Raw genomic sequence first — 26819 nt, 5'->3', positions numbered from 1 at the left:
AGTGGTCGGTGAAGATGGTAAGCCCGTGTGCTGATCTGTCTGCTGTACTTCTGCTAAGATAGCATGAAAGTAACCTTTTGAAAGTGTTTCCATATCATAACTGCTTTAAGTCAGGTGTTAAAATACATCTTCAGATGTCCCACTCATGCACACAGTCTTCTCAATCATCCATGCTTAATATAACACAATTAGTCTTGTGATCTGGCTGCAACTAAATCTGTCATATTGGAATTTTAGGGTTGACCAGTTGGTCATGATGGAAATACTGAGTGATTTTGCTTTGTCAGGAAAATTGTTAAAGCTGCATCAAATAGCTATATATGAAGAGACTACAAACTGGCTTAAAGGAGAAATATTGAATACTGCAAAACTCATTCCTTGGGATTTAACCAAGAAATTGCAGGGCAGATGATCCTTTATGCTTAGAAATCCTAGAAAGCTGTTCCATGAAATGAAAACCACACCTTAATATTGTTGTTTTGCGGAGTAGTTCAGTAAAAATTCACAAAAACCTTCTGTCCTTCTGATTACTGCTGTAGGATGCTGCAGTTTTAACTGACCTGTGAGGAAGAATGTTACAGAGGTGGTGGTTATCTTGTTCCTTCGTAGTGTGCAAAAGCACCTGAAAGGATTTTATTCTTTTTTCTCTGGAAAGAAAGACTTATTTTGGATCCATCATGTCTTGATTTCCCTCCTTTTGTGGTATCTTGTCCCTTCTTAATAAGCAGTGAGATGGCGACTTTACAAGTGCAAAAGAACCAAGAAGATGAGGGACAAGAGGATGTTAAGAGGGGGTGGTGGAAACTTGGCACCTGAGCCTAAGACTGCCTGTGTCAGAATCTCAACAGCCATGTTTCTGTCAAGTTTCTTCTTGACCAAAGCACCACTGTCCAGTTTGGTTTGGCAAGTAAATAATCAAGTTTGGGAAGTAAGAGGGTTTTTTACCCCTACCTGAAACATTATTTTTTAGAATGAAAAAGGTGCCTTGGAATATTTGAGCAAGTTTTGATTGAGATTAGTAAGGAAAAATGTTACAAAGGCTTTTTCTGTGCTCTGTGAACTAATTTGACTCTAGGTGAAATGCATCTAGTGTGTTTCCTAGCCAGATTGCTGAACTTCCAGAAGAGAACTAGACTAGTACTTTGGAACAAAGATCCAGTATTTTTCTTACCATAGCATCCAAATTGCTATAGAAGACACACTCCAGAGAATGAATCAATTATATATACATATTATCATTAGTAGTATTATTACATAAACATCTTAGATTTTTGTTCTGTCTAAAATTACTCTCTAGTAGGGAATTGTATTCTTTCTAAATCTGCTTTAAGTGCAGTGGATGTAATAGGAGGCACATGGCTCAGCTTTTCAGAAAAATAATTAAGTCTCCCCATTTTGAGCTACATCCATGAGCCAACTGTTTCAGAAGGCACTGAGAACCTTGAATGAATGATGACGCCTGGCAGCAAGAACATGTGTTTCTTCTGTTGGGGTCTGTTGTAGAGCTGTGTGTCAAGTAGGGGTTTGAAGAAGGTCCATTCTGCTTCCAGTGAACGCTGTCCGTGTGTGGGTATGTCAGTTCAGCACTCCAGATGTGTGCGTGTCACTTGTTTAATAGCGTTTCTACTTGCAGGGCCCTGCACTAGAAGACTTCAGCCACCTCCCTCCAGAACAAAGACGCAAGAAGCTGCAACAGAGAATTGACGAACTTAACAGAGAACTACAGAAGGAAACAGACCAAAAGTGAGTGAATTTTTTGAGCTTTGTCATGGGTCTCTGTTTCTTTTTAAGTCTCCTACCTAAGCCAACAGTACTCAGAAGGTAGGAGAGAATATACTAGCCCAGGCTATTAGAAAGCATTTTTTGCTTTGTGGTTTATTGTAGATAAGTTCTGTTAGCATTGCCTCCTTTTGCTTTGCTGTAAGACACATTTTGATCCTGATGTCACGTAGGGAGCTCTGGCTCTAAAATAATGCATAGAAATATAAAGATCAGTGCATAGGTCTGTTGAGCAAGTGAGCTGCAACTTAGTGCCTTAAGAACAGAATGTTATTCCTATTTAGGAGATTGTGTGTAACAAACAATATGGGAAACAGTAACAAGACTGGATAGAGAAGAGGCAATGGTTGGTATCCTAGTGTGCTTGTCCATGACTGAAGAGGCAGGCGGTGCTAAGATGACAGAATGGGAAAAGGACTTGGTTGTGGTGTGGGAGCAGTAGTTCCTTGTGTCCATGCGTAGTCCAACCTAATCATGGGTCAGGAGCTCATACACATAAAGCATTATTTGAACTTCAATGAACCAGTACTGATATATGTAATAAGCATTGTTGGGTTTTCTATCTTTATAGAGATGCCCTCATCAAGATGAAGGATGTTTATGAAAAAAATCCCCAGATGGGCGATCCAAGCAGTTTGCAACCAAAATTAACTGAGACTATGAGCAACATGGACCGTCTTCGGATGGAAATACACAAGAATGAGGTGAGATTCTAAAACAATTCCTTGGAAAATGTAAATGAATGGCAAAGTTGTAGTTTACTATATAGGTTTGTAAATACAGCACCCGGAGAAACTACCTGAATTAAGAAAGTGCTTCTGATGTGATTGTGGGGTGCCCTATTTTGGAGTATATTCAGCCAGCTAAGGATGTACGTTATTAAAGATGTAAACTGTTCAGAAGTTTACAGAAGCTTTACTTTTTGGAAGAATTTCTTAATATTCACTTATTCTGAAATTTGTATGTGATTAAAGATTATTCTTCTCCTGAAGACTATGGAGTATGGGCTTAAGCATGAGGGATAGGTGAAGTAATTATGAGACCCTGTGAATGCAGTCTGTGTGTGGCTGTATGCAGTTAAGTGTGTGTATTAAATGGTTTTTGCTGGTTTAGAATCAAGTTTTCTTTGACACCAATTTTGTCTTTTTTCCCCAAGGCCTGGCTCTCTGAAGTTGAAGGTAAAGTAGCAGCCAGAAGTGACAGGCGGCACAGCAGTGATATCAACCACCTTGTAACACAGGGCAGAGAGAGGTCACTATTTTATCTCTACTACTTTTATCTCTTATGCTAGAATGAGTATGCCTCTTTGATAGTTAACAGTAGGTGATGGTTGTAACTTATCCGCTGAAAGTTTATATCCTTCTAAAGGAAGATCTTAATAGTCTGATCGAAACACCCACTCAAGAAATAGCTTTTTTAAGCTGTCTGATTCCATTGTCTACGATTCAATTGCTTATTGTCAAATTTACATTTGTTTTTGTAGCAGAATTCAGTCCAATCCTTTGCTAGGTTGGTTATTTTCAGAAAATCACCTCCAGCAGTACATACAGAATCTGCAAATGGGTGTTCCCAGAGTGCTGTCCACTCTGCTGCCCTTGTGTGATGCACGTGTGTTCTGAGTTCTAGACCCGAGAACTCTTCAGACTCCTCACACTCCAACTGTTGCATTATAGCCCTGAAGGCAGTTACACGGATGATGCCAATCAGGAGGTTCGAGGCCCACCACAGCAACATGTGCAACCCAATGAGTTTGATGATGAGTTTGAAGATGATGATCCATTACCAGCTATAGGACATTGCAAGGCAATATATCCCTTTGATGGTAAGGTTCACAGCATGCACCGCCATTCCTTGGCTGCAGGGCATGGATTATTTCTTATGGAGAATACAGGTAAAATGCTTTAAAGTAAATCAACTGTATGAGCAACTAGTTGCTTATGAGATTAGTGGAAATGCTTTACAAATCACTTGAATTCACAAGCAGTGCTCTTGTGCTGTTTTAAGATAAGTATTAGCACAGCTATTGGCAAATATTCAGCTTTACATTCAGACTAGATTTTTGTCTGTAAGCCTGCTTGACCATACGTTCTCTTGCATAGATACTTGCGTTTTCCTGTTTATATATATATAATCTGGAAACTGCCCTGGGAAAAAGATGACTTGAAATTCTGTCTGAACCTTGAAACTTCTTGGCTTCTTGTTTTTCCCAGGTCATAATGAAGGCACTCTGGCAATGAAAGAAGGGGAGGTTCTGTACATTATTGAGGAGGACAAAGGAGATGGGTGGACAAGAGCTCGAAGACATAATGGAGAGGAAGGCTATGTGCCAACATCATATATAGATGTAACGCTAGAGAAAAACAGCAAAGGTGCAGTAACTTATATCTAACAATAAACTGTCAGCTTTCAGTTGTACATTCCCCAGGGAAAATAGTGAAAAAATAGTAAGTTACACAGGTTCATGGAAAGCATTGTGGTATCAGCAGTGGTCTGTTTGCAATGTGAGTTTGCTGTATTTTTTTCCAGAGATGAGCACACTAAATTACATATCTTACACTGGTCTGTAATTCTGACCAATGTCTTCTGCTTTAACTGATCTACTACAGTTCCTGCTTTACAAACCACTAAATCCAGTTGAGCTATCAAACTGCAAAAGACCTAATTCCTGCTTATTCTGTAAAATACTTTGTTTTTATAGAGAACTGAAAAATTACTTAGTTTTAAAGATCTCCCAAGATTTACCATTCCTATTTTTATGGCTTAAACTAGATGCTTGAAACAGAGGGTTTTTTCCTCTAAGAACTTACTGAACTCAGTTACTGAAAATTATTAATTTCCTTCCTTAGCAAATACTTGGCAGCTTTAACTTCTTAAACAGGAAAATGTTTTCTGATTCTGAAAGCTCAACAAAAATACTCAGGAAAAAACATTATTATTAAGGAGGACAGAAAGTCCACTGACCTGCCTCTCTTTCCTTTTCAGCACTGGTAATGTAGAATGTTGTGTATTGGACTCAACTCCATTGTTTTAACTCTAGACACCTTGAGCAACAAAGAAAGAAAAAGACCATGTGTAATGCTTGATGTCTTACTGAAACCTCTTCTCTGCTCCTGAAATAGAATCATGTTATATTCTTAATCTGTGCCTGTAAACTTAAGTGCTTGAATTGCATCATGTTTAGTTTGAAATCAGTCTTAAATGTACAGCAATTCCCCTCTCTGAGGGTTGGAAGTGGCATTGCACTACTTGATTACTAGGGTGGAAAAAAAAAAGCTAATCTAAAAGCTGTGGCTCGTGTTTCTAACCAGAGTTTGTGGAATTAAGTACAAGGCTGATGTGTAGCCACTGAGAACGGCCTGTTAGAACCGAGCACGCTTCTCTGTCTTCTAAAGGCCTTCAGTAACTGTGTTCTTTTCTTTTTCCTCTTGGACTGCAGGTTCCTGAAGCGGGTTTCTGAGAAAATGGGCGAGATCTTGAAGGAGGTTACATGCAGCTGCTGGGGGGTGGGGGGGTGGGGTTCTAGACTGGGAGGCCCAAGGGGAAAAGCTAGTTGCATGAATGCATGCAGACATACATTTAGTCACTAACATCGTAGCATCTCCATACATAGGTAAGAATGGTAATACAAATTCTTCAATTTGCGCAGGAAAATAGAGTGCCATTCCCAGAGTAAAAAGGCTTCTGCTCCTGAAATTGCTTTATTTTCATTGTCTGAGGTTGTCCCAGATGCACAAACTATATTTTAGCTTGTGCTATATCTTGGTTATATCTCAATTACGCTCTTTTCAACTCAACTGGCAATCATTTAGAACCATAAGTCAGTTATCAGTCTGCCTGTGCCACCTCCATGCTCGCCGTTAACCTCCTCCTGCATGCCTAGGACAGTCGGGCATGTCTGCGTAATACTTTGCCATCATTGCTTGTCTTATTTTGTAACAAATCATTTTCTTCAACTATCTTCAGCACTAGAGTTCCATCCCAGTATCCATGTATGCTGCTATAACTATACCACTGCAATCATCATTACATTCCAGTTTTTGGCGTAACTGATAAGAGACCGTATGTATTTGTGTTGGTTTGGGGAAATGATACATCTTGGCTCTAGCCTACAATGCAATCAAGAGAAACTCCTAGAACTGTGGTCCATCTCCAGCACTTCAGTAACCTGTTGTGAGCACTGAAAACCTGGAACATGTCCAGAGCGATTCACCACTATGAGCTAACGACTGTTTTCAGAAGTCAACCACTTGCCATTCAAATGCTGCCTTAAACTAGAGTGCCTAAATCTGTTGTTTGCCAACACTACTACTTACAGTATCCCACAAAGGGCTTTGTGTCTCAGCTCTTTTCACAGTGCTGCAGCTGCTGAGGTAGCCACGGTAGGCGTTTTCTAGAGCTCTACTTTACTGGATACATGGTGCATCATGAATTTGATACATTGAAATGTGTATCTATCTCTTCATTTGACTTTTAATATTTTTTTAAAATATTTTTATGGAAACTGTCTTTTAGTTTTTCACTATGAAGTTCCAATTTTAATTACTGCAGTGCTTAGTCCATTTCCAGGTGATGCTTCATTGTATGGACCAGTTGAAATTTGAGTGATACTTCGTTAATGATCTATGTGCACTTTTACTTGTAAACAATTGAAATTTGGATATGTTTATACGTGTAAATATAGTTGTCTGCAGTGCCCCTATTGCTTATGTTGTCTTGCCTCCCATTTGTGGTTCTATTAATAAATACACCGTATCTGATTTACTGGGGTGGTAAGAATTAGACTAGCGATGTTGGGGGGAGGGATACTTGTATCAAAGCAAGCTTGTCAACCCAGCCACCTGCTGATTGTTTGGGGAAATTAAATCAGAATCAAAACATCCAGCTTTCCTGGGGTCTGAAGCAATAGTTGGATGCAGCAGTGCTGGACTTTAATTTCAGTGTTAGTAGGAACTGTACTACCAGTAAGACTGAATTTGAGTGACTTGTGTAGAGGTTTATTCCTTTTGTTATGTATACCACTATTACACAGCTTGACCTAGTGTATTATGGGGGCTATTAAACTCTAAAGTTTAGATTTTTGGAGCTTGTATACAGGGTTATTTATATAATAATGTGACATTACTCAATACTGACAAAACTACTTAGGTAGTTTTTTGAGGGGTTGGGGGTTTGTTGGGATGGGAATTTTTGTTTTTGTTTTGGGGTTTTGTTTTGTTTTAAATTCTAGTGTTTTTATTTTAAAGTCAGAGAAAAGGAGGAAATGTGATCTGTGTATTTTCTGCTAAAGGGCCTGGGGTTTGCCTGGCTAACAGCCTTGCAGGTCAGTAATAATGCTTCCTGGTAAAGGACTAAATGTTCTTTTCACGCTACTGTTTGTTTTTCTAAAACCAGGATTTGCTTCCTTTGGAGGCAGGTTGCTTTCAAGAGGGATAGTGCAACTTGTATGAGGGTTATTAAACATAGGAAAAAAACATTTGTACTTGCACAGCTAGTTACAAATCACTTCTAAAATTCTGAACGTGAGTTGTCTTAAAGAATCTTACATTTTCCAGTAATTTTTAATCCTTTTTTGTGCACATGTTGATTTCCTAAATGTTAATGCTTTGTTTAAAAATAGTGTTCTCTGTTGAGAATATTTTCATGGAATAAAAAAATCTTTTCATGGTCTAAGTAATTAGCTTCCCCATTTGTCTTCTGTTAAAGACTTCCAGCGTGAGGTCTGTAACCTCTTGTTATGGTAGTAGAACCTCTGCTGTGATGATTGTACATGGGGGGAACAGATCATGCCATTTTGGTTGTTGGCTGTGTTGTGAGCCTGCTCAAATACTTTCAAATGCTGTAAAAGGAGTATCTCTCTCCAGAAATAGACTTAATAATGAGCACATGCAGCTCTAACCATAGTTCTTGCTTAAACATTAATATAACTTCTGAGAATAATGCTTATACACCAGTTTTGTATGTGATACAGTGGAATTTGCTGCTAGAGCACTCTTTATGTAAACACCATGCACGCTGATTTCCTGTGAAAAGTGCTAACAGCTTATGCTTTGCCTTCATCTATTTAAAAAAAAGTACTACTTACCATTTACCTCAGTAAACGAAGCAAGTTTAATGCATTCATACACTCACATTTACTCATATCTGAAAGCATTTTAATTATCTGGATTGTTTCTTCTTGCCATTTCATCATTCATTCCTGGCAGCGTAGCTCTTTTATGTAGGCTCCAGCAAAAGCCAAAGTACTACAGATGCTGTCTTAAACAAAAAGTAAGTAAGTTGTCTCAACACATATACAACTCATTTTGTACCTTCACAGGAACAATGACAGTTGAGCCTTCTCTTGTGGTCACAGATAAAATATGATTTCTGCAACTTGCACTATTTCTGCATTCTGCAAATATGCAAATTATTTTGCATAAAGATACACTTTAATTCACAATTCTATGTACAGTGATTTATATTCATTAAAAGAATATTATACAACAAATTTTCTGCAATGTCACATACTTAATCTATTCTTGTATTTACACTGTTTGCTTTATTTTAATGTTAAGAAGCCAATGCCCCTTAAATCCTAGGCAGTATTAAAACATTCTAACTGGGAAATACAAAAAGTTGTAAGACCACCTTAGAGGGCTAACCTACCTGTTGTTTACAGGGATCACTCACTGACTTGATGACACAGTAAATAAATAATCTGTTTAGAAATCAGTAGTTTTAAAACAAGTTGCAGTTAAAAGGTCTAAACATCTTGTGAAATGCAAGAAGTTTGTGCTGTATCAAATTGCTAAAAGAAAACCAAGTATATTTCAAGTATATCATTTAAATAGTGTTTACAGAGTCTTATATACTTAATTGTTCCACCTGCTTCACTGGGGGAGGTTCCAATTTTCGGGAAAGTGCAGTTAAAATCTGGCTGAATTTCTCATATCTTTCATTCTGATTAACTTGTGCTCCTTTGCTGCCCCAGAGCAATCTCATTTGAAATTCTGTCTTGAAGATTTCACTCATTTCTTCATCTGGCTGAAAACCTAGTAAGGAAAAAAGAATCACACAATGTCCCCATCAGGCAAGAATTCTATTCAGAAGAAATGGCTTTTAAAATCTATTCCTTCCAAATAAGATAAGCCTTAGCGTGCTGGATTCCTTCTGCACAGTGATTTAACAAGTGATTTTTAAACAAGTGACAGTCCTTTCCATTTGTGATATTCTATAGCTCACAAATGCTTTAGGGACACTTGCACAGGCTATCCCTTGGCTCAGGTCTAATGGTCTGAAATTGTCATTATAGCCTGACCCTAAATCCAATTACTGCTGTATACTTACTACTTGCATAAAGATATACTTTAATTGACAATTCTATGTACAGTGATTTATATTCATTAAAAGAGTATTATACAACAAATTTTCTGCAATGTCACATACTTAATCTATTCTTGTATTTACACCATTTGCTTAATTTTAATGTTAAGAAGCCAATGCCCTTAAATCCTAGGCAGTATTAAAACATTCTAACTGGGAAATAATACAAAAAGCTGTAAGACCACGTTACAGGGCTAGCCTACCAGTTTAAAGGGATCATTCACTGACTGATGACACAGTAAATAAATAATCTGTTTAGAAATCAGTAGTTCCCTCCCCTCCTCTAACAGTTTCACTGAAAGTTTAAAATACAGAATCACATGTTGAACACATTGCTGCTTTCTGACTGCGAGAGGTCAAGATCTCAGTGCTGCATTTTGCACTGCTGTAAAAAAACTTACTATGATAAGTGGTGGTTTATTTGCAAAAACCAGAGTAGGGATTTGAAACTATACAAGAAAAGAAGCTATCCTCAGTCCTTACTGTACTTCTGGTCAGCTGCTAGAAGGGTCAAGCACATTAAGTAAGTCATGAGAACTTTGATTTTTGTTTAGTAAAAACATGCTCCGTTGCTTACTGGAGAGCTGCAATGATTAATTAATAATTAACTAACAAACAGTCCACATTTAAGCAATATTGATGTTGTCCTCAGATTGAGTTCCCTGCAGGACATTTGCTACTATCTCAGCTCCCATGAAAGAGGAAAAGAATTTCTTGGACTATTGGTGGCACTTAGGCAGAGACCTTATTCTCCAGACATAACCCCTTTGCGTCAAGGTGCTGCAGTTTCTCCTACGCTGCTCCCTACCTTCCAGCATCCGCTGTGCAGTCAGGCTGTACATTTCTGCGTTCTGTGCTATCTGACGAGCCGTGGCCAAGTGCTTGAGCATTATCTCACAGCTTTGGTCACTGCTTTCCCACAGGTCCATCCCTTCGAAAATGACAGCCTGTCTTTCCATCAAGGTAATGAGAGGCATCAGCAGTGGCACGGTCACATTGTTCTGTGGAGTGCTGGTGGTCTCTGGGATAGAGAGCAACAAGTTAATCATATCATCAGACATTATGAAATTGCTAATTGAAGAAAGTAATGTAACTGCAGTATTCTCTTCAAAGTTGGAAACTACTCTTTTTCTTCCATCTTCCAAATTAACACCTTACCTCAGATAGATAGACAGATAACACCAGTCCTACCAGTTTCCAGTGCACTGGCTGGGGGAGGCGGCCAGGCCAAGTTAGTGTTGAAAAACTGGATTTGTTACAGGAGGGTGCTCTGCTGAATTACTAGACAGTGGCACAGAGATTTAAAACACATTTAAAATCTGCATCATTCCAATAAATTCCGTGAGGCTGACATTTTCTTTCTGTACTCATTCTCTTAGAGAAGTGTTATTCTCTGCCTCGCACTGCTTTGAAGACAAGAGCTGCATAGAATTGATGCAGGAGAACCTGATCTCAGAGGAATCCGCTCAGATCTCAGATCCTGATCTCAGAACCTGTATTCAGAGGAATCCTCTGACTAACCCATTCTTTGTATTCGAGGATTCATCCTCTGATCCAATAGGCAAAGCAAATAAAAAGCAAAATCTGCTAAAAATAACTCTCCTCTGAGGAAGAAAGGAGATTTTTTTCCTGTTTTTGAGGCAAAGTGATGCAGAGTGTTTCAGTTTCTGCTCCACAAAGAGGGAGTATAGGTTTGAGAAGGATGCTATATTCTGCATGGGTACATCCACACAAGCACAGGCTGTTTGTTTGGCAGACTGTTTCCTTCTATAAGTTCACATAGTCCTTCTAACATGTGATGCACAGCTATCCAAACAGCAGCTGCTTCATCTCCCTACACAGGAAATGAGTAGTGAGGAGTTAAAAGGCCAGATAGATAGAAACCAGTGTCACTCATACTCACTGTTCCACTCATCTTGTCCTTCATGCAAAGCTTTGCTAAATGGCTTCAGCTGTTTTTCATACATAATGGCAGTCTGGGTATAACGATGTCTCAGAGAGGTCCAGGTTTGTTCTAACCTAGTGACCTGTTCATACAAAATGAGAGAATACCTGTTAGTGACGCCACAGCAATTCACAGGAACAGCACCCTGCTAGTGATGAAGTTGGTTCTGAAGAGCTCTCTAGTCTTGAAGAAATTGCATAAATGAAAATAAACAAACTATCAAACTCCTCCATGGTTTGGAAAATAAAGAGAAACAGGGTTTTTACCTGCGGCATTTCCAGAGCTTTCATAATGGCAGAAAATCCATACAAATCCCCCAGTGAGTCCTTCAGCTCCACTGCGACTTGGATAATCCTGTTTAATGTTGCCGCTCTATCCTCTACTGTTCCTGTGCAACCCAGGATATCCACAGCTATTCCTATTGCCATGGTATTGTGCCTGTAAATGAAACAATTTATGCCAATTACTAAATAATGCATTATGCTGCACATGTGTTCAGGAAAATTTGTTCAAAGGTGTATTTCAGTATCTTGGTGTGCCCAGCAAACTTAATCTTGCCAACATCTTTGTATCAAGAGCAGTAATGTGATTATATGGAACAGATATACACTGGTGTTTAAAATAAATATAGTAAGATTTCCTGAAATATTATTAGTATACAAAATTCTGCTCAAGCAATGAATGAATGAACACTTCTGGGAAAATTGCCCCAACTCCATTTTGTCCTCTGCACTCAAATCCTGGGACCTTCCACCTAAATTTCAGCAACCAAACTACTGAGATCTGAATCAGAGCAGCAGAAAACCTAGACCCCTAATTGTTCCCCTTTAACTTGCGCAGAGATTTTAGAAGCAGCTTTGCTGATAGTTTTTTACTTTACTAGCTCCTCTAGCCTCTTCTCCAACTGCAGAAGGCTGTTGCCTGCAATTTCTTCCACAAACACACATTCAGATAGATTCTGAGCTCTTAAAGGAGAGCTGAAGGTGTTCAGCAGCTCTAGGGACCCTGCTTTCATGACAATTTCGCTTTCCCTCTATTACAGGCATGGATTTGCCCCAGGACCTTAAGAAATGTTTCCTATGCGAAAAGCAGTTCTATGCCATATCTCTAACTTGCCCTCTGTACACATGAATTCAGACAACGTGCAGACGAGCACTCTGAGGAAGCAGAGTACAATGTGGCAATGCTCTGATCTTCTGGCCATCTGCCCTGGAAATGAGTAACAGGAACATTTACCTTTCAATGAGGTCAAGGCGCAGTTGATGTCCGTAAGGCAAGGTGATCAGTTCCAGCCCAGAGTTCACTCCCATAAGCCTCCTCATCTCTTCAGATACTTCCACTATCCTTGCCACCTGCCAAGGGCAAAGACCTGCATGTGATTTGAAACTCATTTACTTCAACGCCCCCCAGCCACATAGAAGTCCTCCAGGTTAGTGCAGGGCACACAGATAAGTGCACAGCATCCAACACTGTAATACAGTTATCTAATTAAAACTTGATTAACTTATGCACTTTCTGTGCCTTACACAAGAAGACCAACATTTGCTTTGCCACCTTCATTCCTTAAAAGATGGTCGCTCTGAATGCTTTTGGATTAAACCACAGGCTCCTCATAAGGATTAACGAGTAGAAGGCCTTTAAGAAGGACACTGAATGTTGAGTGCCTAATGAAGCCAGCGTGTGAAAGCTGACACCCTCACCAATTTGTCTCTGCTTTTTAAACACACAACATTAGCTACTGGTTATAGCAATAGCAATTATATATGCTAATTCGCTAATTATAAGCAAAACCACATTAATATGCTAATGTGAGATTATCTGCTGGTTTAAGACCTGTATGTTGACACATGTACAAACCAATCTGCCTGCTATTTTCTGACAGATCAGCAGGCTTTTCTTGGTTATGAAAAGATGAAAGCAATCTGGGCCACACAACAGGCCTCCCTGGTACAGAATCTAGCACTGTAGAAAAACCTGTTTCACTTCTAGAGATGCAGGAGTGCTCTGAAGCCCCTGTAGACACACTGACTACTACTCCTTTGTCACAAAAAGCCCTCCAAGGCTTGCAAGTAGCAGATATTCACTCTATCACCATATGGATGCTCCTTTCATTATTAGAAATCTCCCTATTTAAAAGGCAAACTGAGCTACTGATGCCACTCATGACGAGCTATGAACTTCAGCCTTATCACAGATCTCAGTACAAAGCATTTATTCTCTCCCAGTTTGCATGCCAATCCTGTTGCATCATGCAGTTCTTATCAGCATGGTAGTATGCAGCAAGTTACAAACGAATGTCATTGGCTCTCAGCACTGCAAGATGAAGATAAAACAGACTTCTCTACATGTCCCAGCCAGTTACTGTTCCTGCTCCAAATCCCAGAAATCCGTTTCTATAAAACACTCCGGTGACTCTTAATGAATTGTGCAGTCTCCCAAAGTTCCAGCAGGCCAGTTTCCTTGGGCCCATTCCAGAGCTTATAGAATTTAAAATAAGGAGACTAATAACAAGCTAATTGAATATAACATATATAAAACTCCCTTACTAATTCTCTAAGGCATGCATATCCTGTGCCTTCAAGCAACATACTCTTTAATAGTATATTAAAAGACATTCTGGTTTTTATTATGAGGCTCAAGGAGGAAAAGGAAAATTTCAGAACTAAAATGTTAGAGAATGCTGGTACTACTCTTGGAATCATAGAAAAGAAGCCACAGTCTATCACTTCTGAAAAGACCAAGCAGTTGTGGAGCTGAGCTCTTCCAAGTCACCATGTCTGCATGAAGCCTCACTCAGCAGCAGCCAACACCAGTACTGAGGAGAGAAGCTGTGTTTGCTGTTGGCAGGAACCCAGCAGCTGGCAGAGACTGGCACACACTCATCCCACTGCTTCTCCAGTGAACTACCCCCTTCCCAGACCCGAGGTGTGAATCAGTGCAGCAGCACTAGCTGAGTGCTAGACATGTTTCTTGTGGAGCACCACTATTCAACTCCCCCTTCCTTTCTTGTCTGCAGTGGAGCTGCCCACGAAGTAGCCACACATGCTGCTTCTCAAGCTGCACTTAAACCCCAACAAGGCCCATGACACTCAGTTCCTGTAGCTGCTCTGTGGCAGGTACAGCACCTGGCAGCCCCAGCAAAGTGCAGATTCAACTGCAATTGCATTCCTTTATTTAGACCAAGTCATCAGCCCACAAGGAAATGATTTCTCCTGTCCTTCCATATTTCTGATCCGACAGCCCATCTCCCAGCCCTGCCAGCTGAACAAAGTCTACACTGTAGAAAAATAACGCTATGTGGTTTTTACATCTTTCTAAACAATTCCCTGGCAATACAGTTCTCATAGGAGAGAAATGCACAAGGCCTGATAGCTATTTTCCCCCCCACACACCCATACAGCTGTCCAAGTTGGTCTTGAACACTGCCAGGGATGAGGCAGCCACAGCTTCCTTGGGCGACCTGTGCTAGTGCCTCAGCACCCTCACAGTAAAAAATTTCTTCCTTAGATCCAACCTAAATCTCCCCTGTTCAAGTTTAAACCTATTACCCTTTGTCCTATCATTACAGTTCCTGATGAAGAGTCCATCTCCAGCACCCCTGTAGGCCCCCTTTAGATACTAGAAGGTACTACGATGTCTCCACACAGCTTCTCTTCTCCAGGCTAAACAGCCTGTTTTCCCAATGGGGACAAAACAATAGCCCAATACCCTAAAAATTCCTACAAGTCAATACATTTGTTACATTAGCTGCAAATCTACCCATTAATCTTTTCAAATCAGTTATTTTAAAAGTATGAACTTGCACAATACAAAATAAAATGCAGGAGTTTTTTCTTACCTTGCAGTCCATTCTAAGAATATGTTGTGCAATAACCTTTGGATTGTTGTTGGTGAAAAGCTCCTTAATTCTTCTTAACATTGATGTTTCCAATGGCTTGTTTTCAGGAGGAAGTAGTCTGGATTCAAAATCATTCGGTTTAAAACTAGACACTGTCTCAAACACAGGTGCAGAAAAGATGCTGTCATCTTCTGCCATACGAGTTGAAGCTTCTAAAGGATCTGCAGAGTTCATCGTAGGGTCATCTTCTAGGATCAAATAGTTAGTTTCAGAGTTCCTGAATGAGTGTGTTCCCCTCTCCTTTTGTGCCAGATGTTCCACATAGCTGGTTTTCTGATATAACTGCTGCTTTGTTGCTGCAGGATCTCTGGCAGGGCTCAGTTCACAGTAGTGTCCTTCTGAACTGTGGGAAGCTAAGGGAGAATCTGGGGGCTTTATGAGGGGTGCTTTGTTGGGTTTAGGTGGAGGCTTGGGGCACAGCTGACTGTCTGATCCTCTAAGAGCTTCTCCTACTTGTAACTCAGAGGTGACTTTCTGCACAACTGTGGGGCTTAGAGAAGGTTCACTGCCTGTTCTAAACGCAGGAGAGCTTGGATAGGGGTCTGCATCTGCTTCAGGTAACCGAGATGGATGTCTTGAACCTGCAAGAGAAAATGGTATTTTAGAAGGCCAAAACACATACAATTCCTGACGCCTGTCCCAGGGTTCATCTCTTAATGCTTTTTCCTGAGGAAAATATTGACAGATCATGCCAATTACTTGCTGACAAAAATGTATATGAAATTGTATTTTGAGGAATGAGCTAGCCAGCAAATTCCATTCTCCTGCTGATCCTCCCCAAGTCCCAAATACACAGAACAGCTGCACCATAATATTATTCTGTGGTAATGATGACAATAATTCCAGTCCCTGCTGCATACCTAGGCTATATTGTCAGAGCTGGATAGTCTCCACAGCTTGGAATAGGAGGCTTCTTTGTAACCTGATCTAGGCCATAAAGGCAGAAACTTCCAGCCACACCACATAAAAGATGAGTCATTTCTGAGAATGACAAGTTTGAGATGAAAGAAAAGCTTCCCGAAGTCAAGCCTGAACCTGCTATAAGGTATGGAAGGAATGAATTTCAGGGTTGCTAATCTTTTTCCTAAATGGTAGTTGATAGGAAGAGCTGGAGAAACACATCCACATGATTCTGTGTATTCATACCTCATCCTGGACTCAAACCTCAGCATCCAATCTAGGACTGAAGCCTGTACCAGACATTCCCAGTCGGCAGTTCTCAGTGCATTTGCTGGTATCTACAGCAAAGTGGCCAGTTGCAGCACATGGGCTTTGCTGCTTATTTCCAGCTGGCTCTCAATTTCTGCAGATCACAGCCTGTCACCACTCATAAGCAGTATGATACCAGCACCTGCTTGAAGGACCCTGTGACACAGCAGTACTCTTCAGATTTACTGGTGTAGTACCAAAAGAAAAGGTTTTGCAGCCATGGATTGGAATAAGATGATCGATTTGACTACAGATGAACAGAAAACTGTTTTATGAATGTTTGTCCATCCAACTGTTAAACACAGGAGCGCACCCCTCTTATCAAAATATAGTCTCACTTTACAAATACTCAGTATTATCTTTGACTCTCAAGAATTCTTTCCACAATAGGCATTACAAATTTCAACAGCTATCATATTCAAAATGACTAGCAGCCTTGGAAGTGAAACACTAAAATATGTCCATAGGGAACAGATGCATCCTTGCAACTTCCTTACACAGTATGTTAGCATGGATACAATTGGTTAACCTCTGAAGAGCCTGAGAAATAAAAAGCCACCATCAACAACTGATCAAGTATTGGTACACCTTGCATCACTGGAGGAAGATAACGACAGTGGCCATGGAACCAGACAGCAGCAAAAGAAATGAAAAGCAAAAGATATGGCGTGAGAGGGAAGGTTGAGAGAAATAGGACAGAACTGAGTACAAAATCCATGGCAGTGCTTTCTTCCTGGTGAGGAACACTACCACACCTGCATACTTCAGCAGTTAATAGGATTTCCATGAAACAGAGCTTCTACTTAATAGACTTGTCAGAATGACATGAGTGAGACAAGTCGGTTCTTGTAAAGCACAAGTGAGGAAAGGTCATACTGTCAAAAAGACATTAATGCCAATTGTAGCTGTTGTTTTCTTGTGTGTGGAAGCCTGCTGAGCTGTGTGCCAAGGTACTCAGCTACCTGGTGCATTGCTAAAGTAAAAAACCTGTTCCAATGACTTAAAGAGCAAGCAATATGCTAACACAGCTTACGCTGGCTGTTAAATATGACTGCATATACAGGACTGAGAACACATAATAATGTCACTTTGGTATGAAGTGGAACAGACCACCTGGGCACACAGAGGTTCTAAGCGTGAAACATTTAATTGTAAAACATACCTATTAGCAGATAGCTCTCTGACTGGTGAGCCTTCAGAGGGAATCTTTTCTCCAGAACATGATCCAAACAGGCTGGCTGGCTACCACTTTTCTCTTTGTTTCTAGGATAAACAGAAATGCAAACAAAACCATATCAATATATCTAACACTCTTAACATACATACCTAGTTGCCAGATTATATCATAACCAGCGCAAGGATCATTAGCTTCCCACTTGGGCAGCTTGTAAGAATAAAAGGTACTTCATGCTGTTGTGGTAGCAACGAATGGGCTATAATGTGTGACCCTGCAGCATTTGTGAGGGTGTTTCTTAGAGTGTTGAGTCTTTTTAATGGAACATTTGATTTGGACACTGAAATTAGGATCCATTATCCCACACTTGGCATTTTATTGCACAAGTCAAATATGTAAAGAAAGGCTTCTCTGGAGCAGCAAGAAGGTTTTATTTTAATCCTTTGTTTTATTCTAGTCAAGATTTGCTAAGAACAAGCTGCACTGCTGTTGTGCTTCCAGAGCCTACATTTGCTCTCAACTCATTTGCTAAGAATCAGCAAACCCTCATACCTAGCCTCCCATCTAAAATCAGAGTGAAAATTCACATCACCTACAGCAGGAGCTGAAAGAGTTACCTCATTTCCCTCCATAAGGACAGCAAAATTAAAGTACCTCAAAAGATTGCCCCTGAGTATGCTCTGCTCCGGGGACTGCATGCTGGATATACCAAGACTCAGCCTTTTTGCAGTTTCTGGTTTTCCTTCAGGGATGCTTGCTTCTTTTTGTCTGACTGGAGTTACACCATACTTTTCCTCTAGACACCTGAGAGGCACAGTCCTGTTGATAGGCTGAAAAATAATTGCTCCACTCTGCTTTGATACTGGTGTGCGATTTCCAACGTAGTATCTAACTAAGCCAGGGATGCTGTCGAAGCTTTCCAGTTCAAGCTGATACTGAACACGGCAGTAGGCTTCATTGAGTCTTAGAACTGTTCTGTTGATTTTAAAATGCTGTGAGGTATTTTTCCACTGACAGGTGAGAACAAAATTTCCAGGGCTGGAGAGAGAATCCCTGATCAGAAAGTCTCCATCTCTCTGAACCAGGCCTTCTGCCACCTTTGAGGAAAAACGATTATGCAAAAAAAGACTTTCAGAATCAGAAAACAAGCGGTCAAACAACACATTGCAATAAAATATTCTTAAACATAGGACTTCGTCTGGCTGCTCTGGAAGGACAGATAAAGCCAGAAATATACAGCAAAGCGTGAAGTGCAGTAGAAGAACCATGTCTCCAATACCAAATGTAAGAAGAGCTCATCCCATGGCAGAGATGTGGAGGGGCTTCTTGGAAAATGCCCAGCAGCATGACCCACATTTACATATGTATTTCTTTTAGTTTGCTAATAGAAAATAAGACATGAAGGGAAAGCAATGACTCAGGATTTTAGACTTCAAAGCATCTAAATAGACAGTCACACTGACATTTAGAAGCCTACTTACTACAGGACCCCAGAATTGTCTTTTCATTATTACCTTCAGTGACAGAAGCTTTCATTTTTTATTCTTTGTGAATACTGCATAGTACTAGGAAGAGTCAGAGCAATCCTGTTTTTCCTGTTCCGAGTTAGTCCTTTCATGTGATAAACTCTGCATCTAACAGTCAATCTTGGGTGTAGTGTACGTGGGTGCTGTGCGGGCTCTCCTTACCGAGAGGAACGGCAGCCTGCAGCTCTGGCCAGAGCCGGGAGCCCCACAGGGGGAGCTCCAGGCGCTCTGGGAACCGAAGCTCCAACTCAGCCACAGCTTTAACCCCTTTTAACTACGTTTGTAAGGATTAACATCAAGTTATTGCATAGATTTTGTTGTGGGGTTTTTTCCCCTCCCCCATATTCCAAGTGCAAGAATGAAAATAAACAAGAATATCTTAGGTTTGGTTAAGAATACTGAACCAAATCAATGTCAGTGTGCCTGAACACATGGGGATAGTATTCTCATATAAAGCTTGAATTCCATTTCTACCTTTATTCACACAAATCACGAAATATCTGTATTTCCCACTGTTGTCTGCCCTGAATCTTTTCCCAGCCTCATTTTATGCTAAGCTGTGATAAATACCATAGCTTTCACACAAATAAGCCTTATGTTTCTACTCAATTAATGCAGATAAGAGAGATGTGTATAGTACTACAGTGCAATTCTGCTTGTCTATAAAAGCCCAAAGCACAATTGGCGATGCAAAGGCCACATACCTGCCAAGGAATACGTCCGTGGTACCAAGCATGGCTACGCAAGTCTTCGCTACTCAGCTGCAGTTCTTCCTCTAACTCCTTCTTCAGCTTTTCTGGGCTGTTGTCCATAACCTGCCTCTCCCTAGAAAACTGTAATAAAAGATTAAAAGCTTCAACTGTGCCAAGTTTAGTGATTAACATTTCACCTGGGTTATAACTTCCATCACATGATCTGCACCAGCCACTGGAATGCAGGTGCTGCTTTCAGCGAGCTGGCTTGGCTTCACCCTCTGCATTTGTGAAATCCAGCATTCAGTGAGCTAATGTGTGATTGTTACACACTACACAGAACAGAGCACAGTGTTCTGTCTGTACACCACGCTAACAGTGACACACCTACAAAGGTACTTTTCTTACTTCCTCTTCCCAAAAATAATCTAACTATACCCCCAAAAACGGAGCTGAACCCAAATGCCCTGCTCCAATAGTCTTCCTCCTATTTAAACTTCCATTTTCAATTCAGATTCTTTCTCCCCCATCGCCTTTGAACCCATCCAACTAAGAACATTCCAAATGCATCAAAACAGGCTGTTTATTTCTGTTGCACTAAATTCAGTTTGCCAAAGTAAACTTTCAACCTTAGATGGCTTACTTCTAACGGTCATTAAATCTGCACATCCATGATGTTCCCTTCTTAAGGGGAAAAAGTTCCTGTTGCCCGATAGCCCAAAACACAAGAACTCTTTAGAGATATCTCCATCACTACTATACAACTACTATAAAGTTTTCTGGAAAGTTCCCAGCTTTGTCTCTTCTTAGGGTAACAGGGACGACGCTGGCTCGTAAGTCCTTCTTGTGAATGCAGCGTTGCTAACAAAGTAACATGCAGTATCTTCTCTAGACAGTTGTCACATTCCTTCTCATAAGCACTCAGTGGGGGGAATTTCTTTGGTCTTCCTTACATTCCTCAAGGGCTGGGGACTCCAACCCAGCCTTACTGTTGCTGAAGAGTTTCTAAAGCCTAAGATGCTCAAGAGAAACAGGTTCATTGCAGGATATTCTATGTATTGTACAGTTCTGAATTCTATGTATTCAATGTAGAATATTCTCCACTGATCAAAGTATACCCTCTCTTGAAAGAAAGTACAGGGAGGGAGTGAGGATGAGAGAGAGGGGCCTCCAGCTGGAGTACTGACTAAAATGCAAGATTTTGCTCCAGTGTGTTACAGATTTTTTTCCTTAGCTCTGAATATGAGCCAAAACCCCCAGGTTCCCTTCACTGACACACTGATGTAAATATGCAACCCATACATTATTCAAACAAGAAGTGGGAATGCTCGCCCACCAATCCTGTTCTCTCCATGAACTCTGCTCTCTATAGCATTTCCTTCTTCATAGTGAGCATTCACAGCACCTAACCATGGGAGCAGGTGGCATACATTTAGCACTTCTTTCAACAATCCTCCCTGTGATTTCAAGCAGACTGAATTACAACAGATTACTAGACAGCAGATTTTTGGTGGAATAACGCCAGAAGAGGCATTCTGCTGCCAAGACTATTTAAACATGCTGGGAGCCCAGAGAAATTCTGAGATAAATTCTCCTCTTCTCTCTGCTTTTCTCAGAGAAAACTAAGGCTTTTCGTAGTCAAATGCAAATGAGCAAAGCAGCTAATACAGGAAGGCAAAAGATAAAAACCACCTGGTAAAGAATCACTTTTCACCTCAGTTCTGCTTCTGTGAACCATAAAAGGGTGGTATATATCCATACAAATGTGGTTCCAAATCGGACAAGCATTTTCAACAAGGAGTAAATCCTTTGTGCTTTTGTACAGTCAAGGTCTATCACCAACTCCTCCCAAGCTTTACAAGAAGAAAAGCCTGTGCAGGAAGGAATCATGCCACAATAAACCCCAAAAGACCTTCACTACAAGGGGTCTTTCATGAAACCACGTACAATGTGAAGAGATTAAGTTACTAGGTATGGAGAGAGTCATAGAAGATGTTTGGTGAGCACTCAAGTCCAAAAACATACCAAAATATCAAACCATAAGTCAAGTAAGGCCAAAAATCCCTCTCCACCCCCAACTCTGTGACCCATCACACTAACACAGCTAAAGGATCAGCGGCACATACCTCCTGACTTCATTTCCCAATTCAAATGGCTGGGTACACATTTAAAGCTGACTGGCATTGATTCCAGGATTAACTGTTAGCCACATCTTACTGAATATACATTTCACTGCCACATCTTACAGAATAACAACAAGTATTTAGCATTTACATAAACGGAAGGTAGAGTGAAGAACACACACATTGAGAGTAATTTTTCACCTTTCCCCTGACCACACAAGGAAGCAGCTGGAGGAATTTTAAAGTACCCCCTTGAGTCTAAACCACTGCATTTGGTTGTAATGGCATACAAATCTGTTACATTCATAGCTATGTTCATTGCTGATCCAAAAGGAATGACTGCTTTAATTGTAGTGAAATGTATTTATGTTTTTGAAAGATGCTTTTGACTGAATAGGAATCCTGAAACACAGAAAACTACTGCACAGATTGTTACCATCATTCCAAAAGCATATCACTGCACCTCAGTGTTAGGCAAAGCTATTGTAAATGGAACAGACTGCAACATACAAATGCAATAATTGAGTTTGCTTAGGAGAGCTAGATTCTTATCCAACAACAAGAGCTATACATCATGTATGGGCTAATTTTATCCACTGTACTGACACAGATTATCTTAAAAACCAAGGATTATCAAGTTACAGATACACATGAATTACAAATACTGCAGAGAAATCTAGAACTTATTCCAGTTGTTTAGAGTTTTCACTAGTCAAATGACCGTGAGACACATACTGCACTTGAAATACATCTAGCAACACAACAAGAAAAACATTTAAGGAATCCAAACCAACCAAACTGCTAACATTCATGATTACTGGTTTGTTAAAAATCCTCTCCACCATGGTCTACCACACTGAGCATATTCTGATTGCCAAAGGTCAGACATCTCCTGCGATGAAGCAAACATGCTTAAACAACCCTTATGCAACTCTGAACTTAGTGGAAGAACTCCTGTGGCTAGCACAAATCCCAAAATACATGGGGGGGAAAGTGCCTAGGTAAGCAAGTTTAGTAATAGCATGTCTTCCTGGACAATATTTTATTGGTTGAGGCCGATTTCTTATCCAACCCCTGTCCATTAAAGGAGAAGTGTGACTGAGGAACCGACTGTAATCATATCAGCCTGTGTGTTTCTATGCTAAACACTGTACCCAAGGTCCTGCAAGAATCTCTGCATACGCTCAAGTCCACAGCATGCAAGTAAGGGCTCAAAAACCACTCCCAGCACAGCCTGCACAAGCATGCTAGGCTGTAAATAAGGAAGAGTGTAACCTTACAACAGCATAACATAAAATGTGGCAATGGGCTTCCTTTTAAAAGAAAGTGACCTGTCCACACAACACGGTGCAGGTACTTCAGCCTCATTTCCCAAGAGCACCCAAAAGCTAATGGGCAGTAATGGTATGCTGTTAATTTGCACTAACTTCATCGTGACAAACCTTCGTTTAGTAGTAAGTCCTCATTTTATTTCTTTGTCTAACACACCTTCTTGACTCCTACCCAATGACAGAAAGAAACCTGAATTTACATTTACAGCTAGATAGTGAATAGATGGTAAAAAGTAAAAAAAAAAAAAAAAAAACAAAACAAAACAAAAAAAACCCCAACAACAACAAAAACCTAGGGCAAAAATTAAAAGACTTCAGTATATTCAGCAACACATGGTGGAAGCAACACAGGAAAGCTTCTAGCTTAAATTCTTTAAGATTTCCAAATAGTAAGTAACAACCCAGTCAGAGATCCCTGGAATATAAAAGCAAATCAAGAACTCTTTTCCAGTACAGATGCTTTTCTCGACCTACAAAGAACTCCCCTTAAGTATGTGCTTTCCAGAACTGTTTGTTCACATTTTTGTTGCATTGTTTCCAGTCCTGGTGCTATTTTAAGATATTCCTGCCATGCTGAGCTTTTTGTGAACAGGTCTTTAAAAGAAAAATATAAAGCTATCAAGCAATACAGTATTATCAACCTCCGGCAGAAGCCCTCAAACCTACTTACACACCCAATGGAGAACAGAGAGCCAAGGGGGGGGGGGGGGTTTCCAGTCACTAATTTTAGTGGTTTTAATAAATGTCATGCAGGTTTATTATATTTCACAAAGGATTTCTACTTCAGGACCATTAAACTAGAAGCAGACTGTGCTTACAGATGTACCAAAGAACCCTTGATGTCACATACTATTTTGTTTTTCAGGCAAATGTTAATCTAGAATACAAATATCAAAGTTTAAGGAAATCAAACATCAGAATATGATCTTAGTTTGGGTAAACTTAAAAAGGAATTGATCTACCACCTTATGCTGTAGTCGTGAAACTTGTGAACACACTTTAATGGTAATTACTCACAATAATCTGTTGTTTGTGCATCCAAGGGGTTACTTTCATTTGCTTGATTGGCACTCTTCAAAGGAAACTCACAGTAGCAAGCTCTTGTGTCAACCGCCCTGGCTGAATTTCTCACATTAGAGAGATTTTTAATTGTGCTGAATAATCTACTGTATAAGGCTGGTGGTAAACAAAACAGAAGTCCCACAGTTATTTCTGTTGCCTACTGACAGTAGACTCTTTCCTCAGTTCATATCTCCAACAACTCCAGTGAAGTACACGTACCAGTGGAATATCAAAATAGCTGAGATGAGAATCACACAGGTTTCTACATATACATATATGCAATGTTGTGTCTTACATGTTGTAGCTTTCACGGCTTACCTCCACTGTTATTAATTCCTCTCTAAGGTGACTAAGTGGGTTGCTTTTTTTTGTTGGATTTTCTTGTTTGGATTGGTTTTGTTCTTGCTGGTTGGGGTGTTTTTTTTTCTAAACAGCTTGAATTATGAGGGCAAGACTTTTACCTTTTAGACAGTTTGGAAGTGGTCCAAAATCTGTCATGTTAGATGACCTTCTTCAGTTCTGATAATGTGGAATTTCCCATCACCTGTCTTCCTATCCTTCTGGCAAAGTATTACGTACTTAAATCGCAGCCAAGGACTGTTACAGGCACACAGCTAAAGGAGACCACTATTTCCATCCAATCTCAATTATTTCCTGGTGCTTTGCAGAGCTCTGCCAGCTGATGTTTAAATTAGCCCAACAGGCAGCCTTGGAACCACCTGAGCTCATGTTGCCTTGAAGGATTCCGGAAAAAATGAAAAAGGAATTAATTATTAGGGATAAATAAGAACAGCTCTACAAAAATTGAAGTGTGATGTAATTCAGGAAATAAGCCAGTGCCTTTCTTAAACTTCCAATAAATGTACTGTATCTATCTAAACCAAATCTATTACAGCTTTCTCCCAAATCTCTTTTCTCTAACACTAGAGGCCTGCTACTTTTGCTTAAACGCAACATGAACTCTGAACTACAACTTTCTGACCCTGTAAAATCTCTAGGTCCTACAGAATCTCCAAATAAATGAGGAGAGATGGGAGATACTTTGTGAATCATCAAAAGCTTAAATTTTGCAAGATTTACATAGCTTTTAGCCAAGTGAATAATTTAACAGCAAGACCAATCAACAGAAAAATGTGAAGGGGGTGCTGAGGCAGGGACAGGAAATACCAAGAGGGAAGACAAAGACGTGAAACAAAGAAGAAAGGGACGGATGCACAGACACTGGACACTAAAAACATCTGGAAAAGTGAAAAATGAATGAAACTTCTCTATTTCCAAACCACTAGAGAGCAATCAACTTGTTCACACAAAAAATGAACATTCTCTTGTCAAAGTTCCAATTCTGGATCAAGATACACTTCACTGGCTGCAGAGATCCCTTAAGTCTCTAACCCTGTGCTCTTGTAATCCTGATCAGAATAACTGACTGGCACTACAAGTATTATTTTTTAAAATATACAATTACATCAATTCATAATACGTTTTACTTTTAATTATAATGAGTACAATGTATTTAATTTCACTTATAATTCTACTAATCAGCCACCAAAACCAACAGACTTGCACCAGGCTTTTAAAAGAGTACCCATGCGCAAACAGAGAACATTATTGTTGGTCTTTACTTTCTCCTGTATAAGAAAGCAGTATCATTGACCAAGAACACATGGACAGAGTGATATCTGAAATAATTTTTTTGAGAAAGAACTAATGGGGAAAAGAGTTTCTAAATTTAGGAAAACAGTTTCTGATTAACTTGAACATTTTGAACAAGTGTGGCAATGTCTTCACAGGGGCAGTTTTCCTTCATCTTCCAGAGCACACAAAGTTCACACAGGACTATAACAAGTGCTATACTCAGTAATGGGAGGTACAAAATGGGTGGTAGGTGTCTCTTTGCATAGGTGACAGCCAACTTCTGCAGGATTTGAGATTTATTATCTAGTAGCCTAATTGTTTTTTGAGACATAGAACATCTATAAACACTTTCACCATGCCCAAGATACTGGAAACAAGTTTTGAACTACTAATAGGGATTAATTAACATAGGAGGATGGTAATTCTGAAGCCGCAAGATTTCTGTGTGCTTTTTTAGGTAACAAGCTAACAGCTTTAGAGGTTACTGATGAAAAGGTAACAAATCACCATGAAAACTTCCATCGTGACTGACAGCTCTTGCAAATCAAATAAACTCCATCATGGGCATGTTCTCAGCCTGCCTGACATTCACAGAAAAGCTGCCACCTTCCACTACAACACTACACTGATAACAAATCCTTAACTTTCTAGATGACTGTATCCAGAGCTAGGAAGCCAGCCTCATTTCTACAATATGGATCCTGAGAAATCCCGAGTTTGAGTTAGCCAAATCCTAACCTCCTCACTCAGTGAACCTTGGGGATTTTGACTACCAAATCAAAATGATTTTACAAGTTGTGCAAGTTTTTGTTTTAATCCGAGAAGTATCTGAATGAAAGCTATTACCAAGAAGTTAAATGTGTAAGTATCTACTGGGCAACGTTCCCATTCCCATTGAACATGAATCACTTACAGAATATCAGTGCCCTGTGTTATCTGTATTTTTAAGATATATAGATATACATCTATATAAGATATACATATATATATATATGGAGTATACTGCAGTGAAAGTGTGATAAACTGTATAAAATTACCACGGGAAATTGAAAAACTATTACATAGTATCAGACTCTTCAAACC

General features: G+C 39.9%; 2 protein-coding genes across 2 annotated transcripts in view; one reads left to right on the top strand and one right to left on the bottom strand.

Moving 5' to 3' along the window:
* Nucleotides 1-5467, top strand: part of FNBP1L (formin binding protein 1-like) — a 30315-nt gene extending 24848 nt beyond the window's left edge. Inside the window, exons 10-15 of the mRNA XM_010019757.1 lie at nt 1634-1743; nt 2351-2483; nt 2936-3030; nt 3453-3601; nt 3990-4148; nt 5216-5467. Coding sequence (XP_010018059.1) covers nt 1634-1743; nt 2351-2483; nt 2936-3030; nt 3453-3601; nt 3990-4148; nt 5216-5223 — 654 coding nt within the window. The 3' untranslated portion in view covers nt 5224-5467. The remainder of the gene's footprint in view (nt 1-1633; nt 1744-2350; nt 2484-2935; nt 3031-3452; nt 3602-3989; nt 4149-5215) is intronic.
* Nucleotides 5468-8435: 2968 nt separating this feature from the next.
* BCAR3 (breast cancer anti-estrogen resistance 3) overlaps nt 8436-26819 on the bottom strand; it is a 51152-nt gene continuing 32768 nt past the window's right edge. The window contains exons 3-11 of the mRNA XM_010019747.1: nt 19598-19726; nt 18022-18464; nt 17356-17456; nt 14925-15565; nt 12323-12438; nt 11353-11524; nt 11045-11168; nt 9950-10162; nt 8436-8810 (exon numbers count right to left, since the gene is read on the bottom strand). Coding sequence (XP_010018049.1) covers nt 8623-8810; nt 9950-10162; nt 11045-11168; nt 11353-11524; nt 12323-12438; nt 14925-15565; nt 17356-17456; nt 18022-18464; nt 19598-19726 — 2127 coding nt within the window. The 3' untranslated portion in view covers nt 8436-8622. The remainder of the gene's footprint in view (nt 8811-9949; nt 10163-11044; nt 11169-11352; nt 11525-12322; nt 12439-14924; nt 15566-17355; nt 17457-18021; nt 18465-19597; nt 19727-26819) is intronic.

This window comes from Nestor notabilis, unplaced genomic scaffold (genome assembly GCF_000696875.1).
Source record: "Nestor notabilis isolate BGI_N333 unplaced genomic scaffold, ASM69687v1 scaffold11510, whole genome shotgun sequence".
Lineage (NCBI taxonomy): Eukaryota > Metazoa > Chordata > Aves > Psittaciformes > Psittacidae > Nestor > Nestor notabilis.
This window is presented reverse-complemented; position numbering and strand designations above follow the sequence as displayed.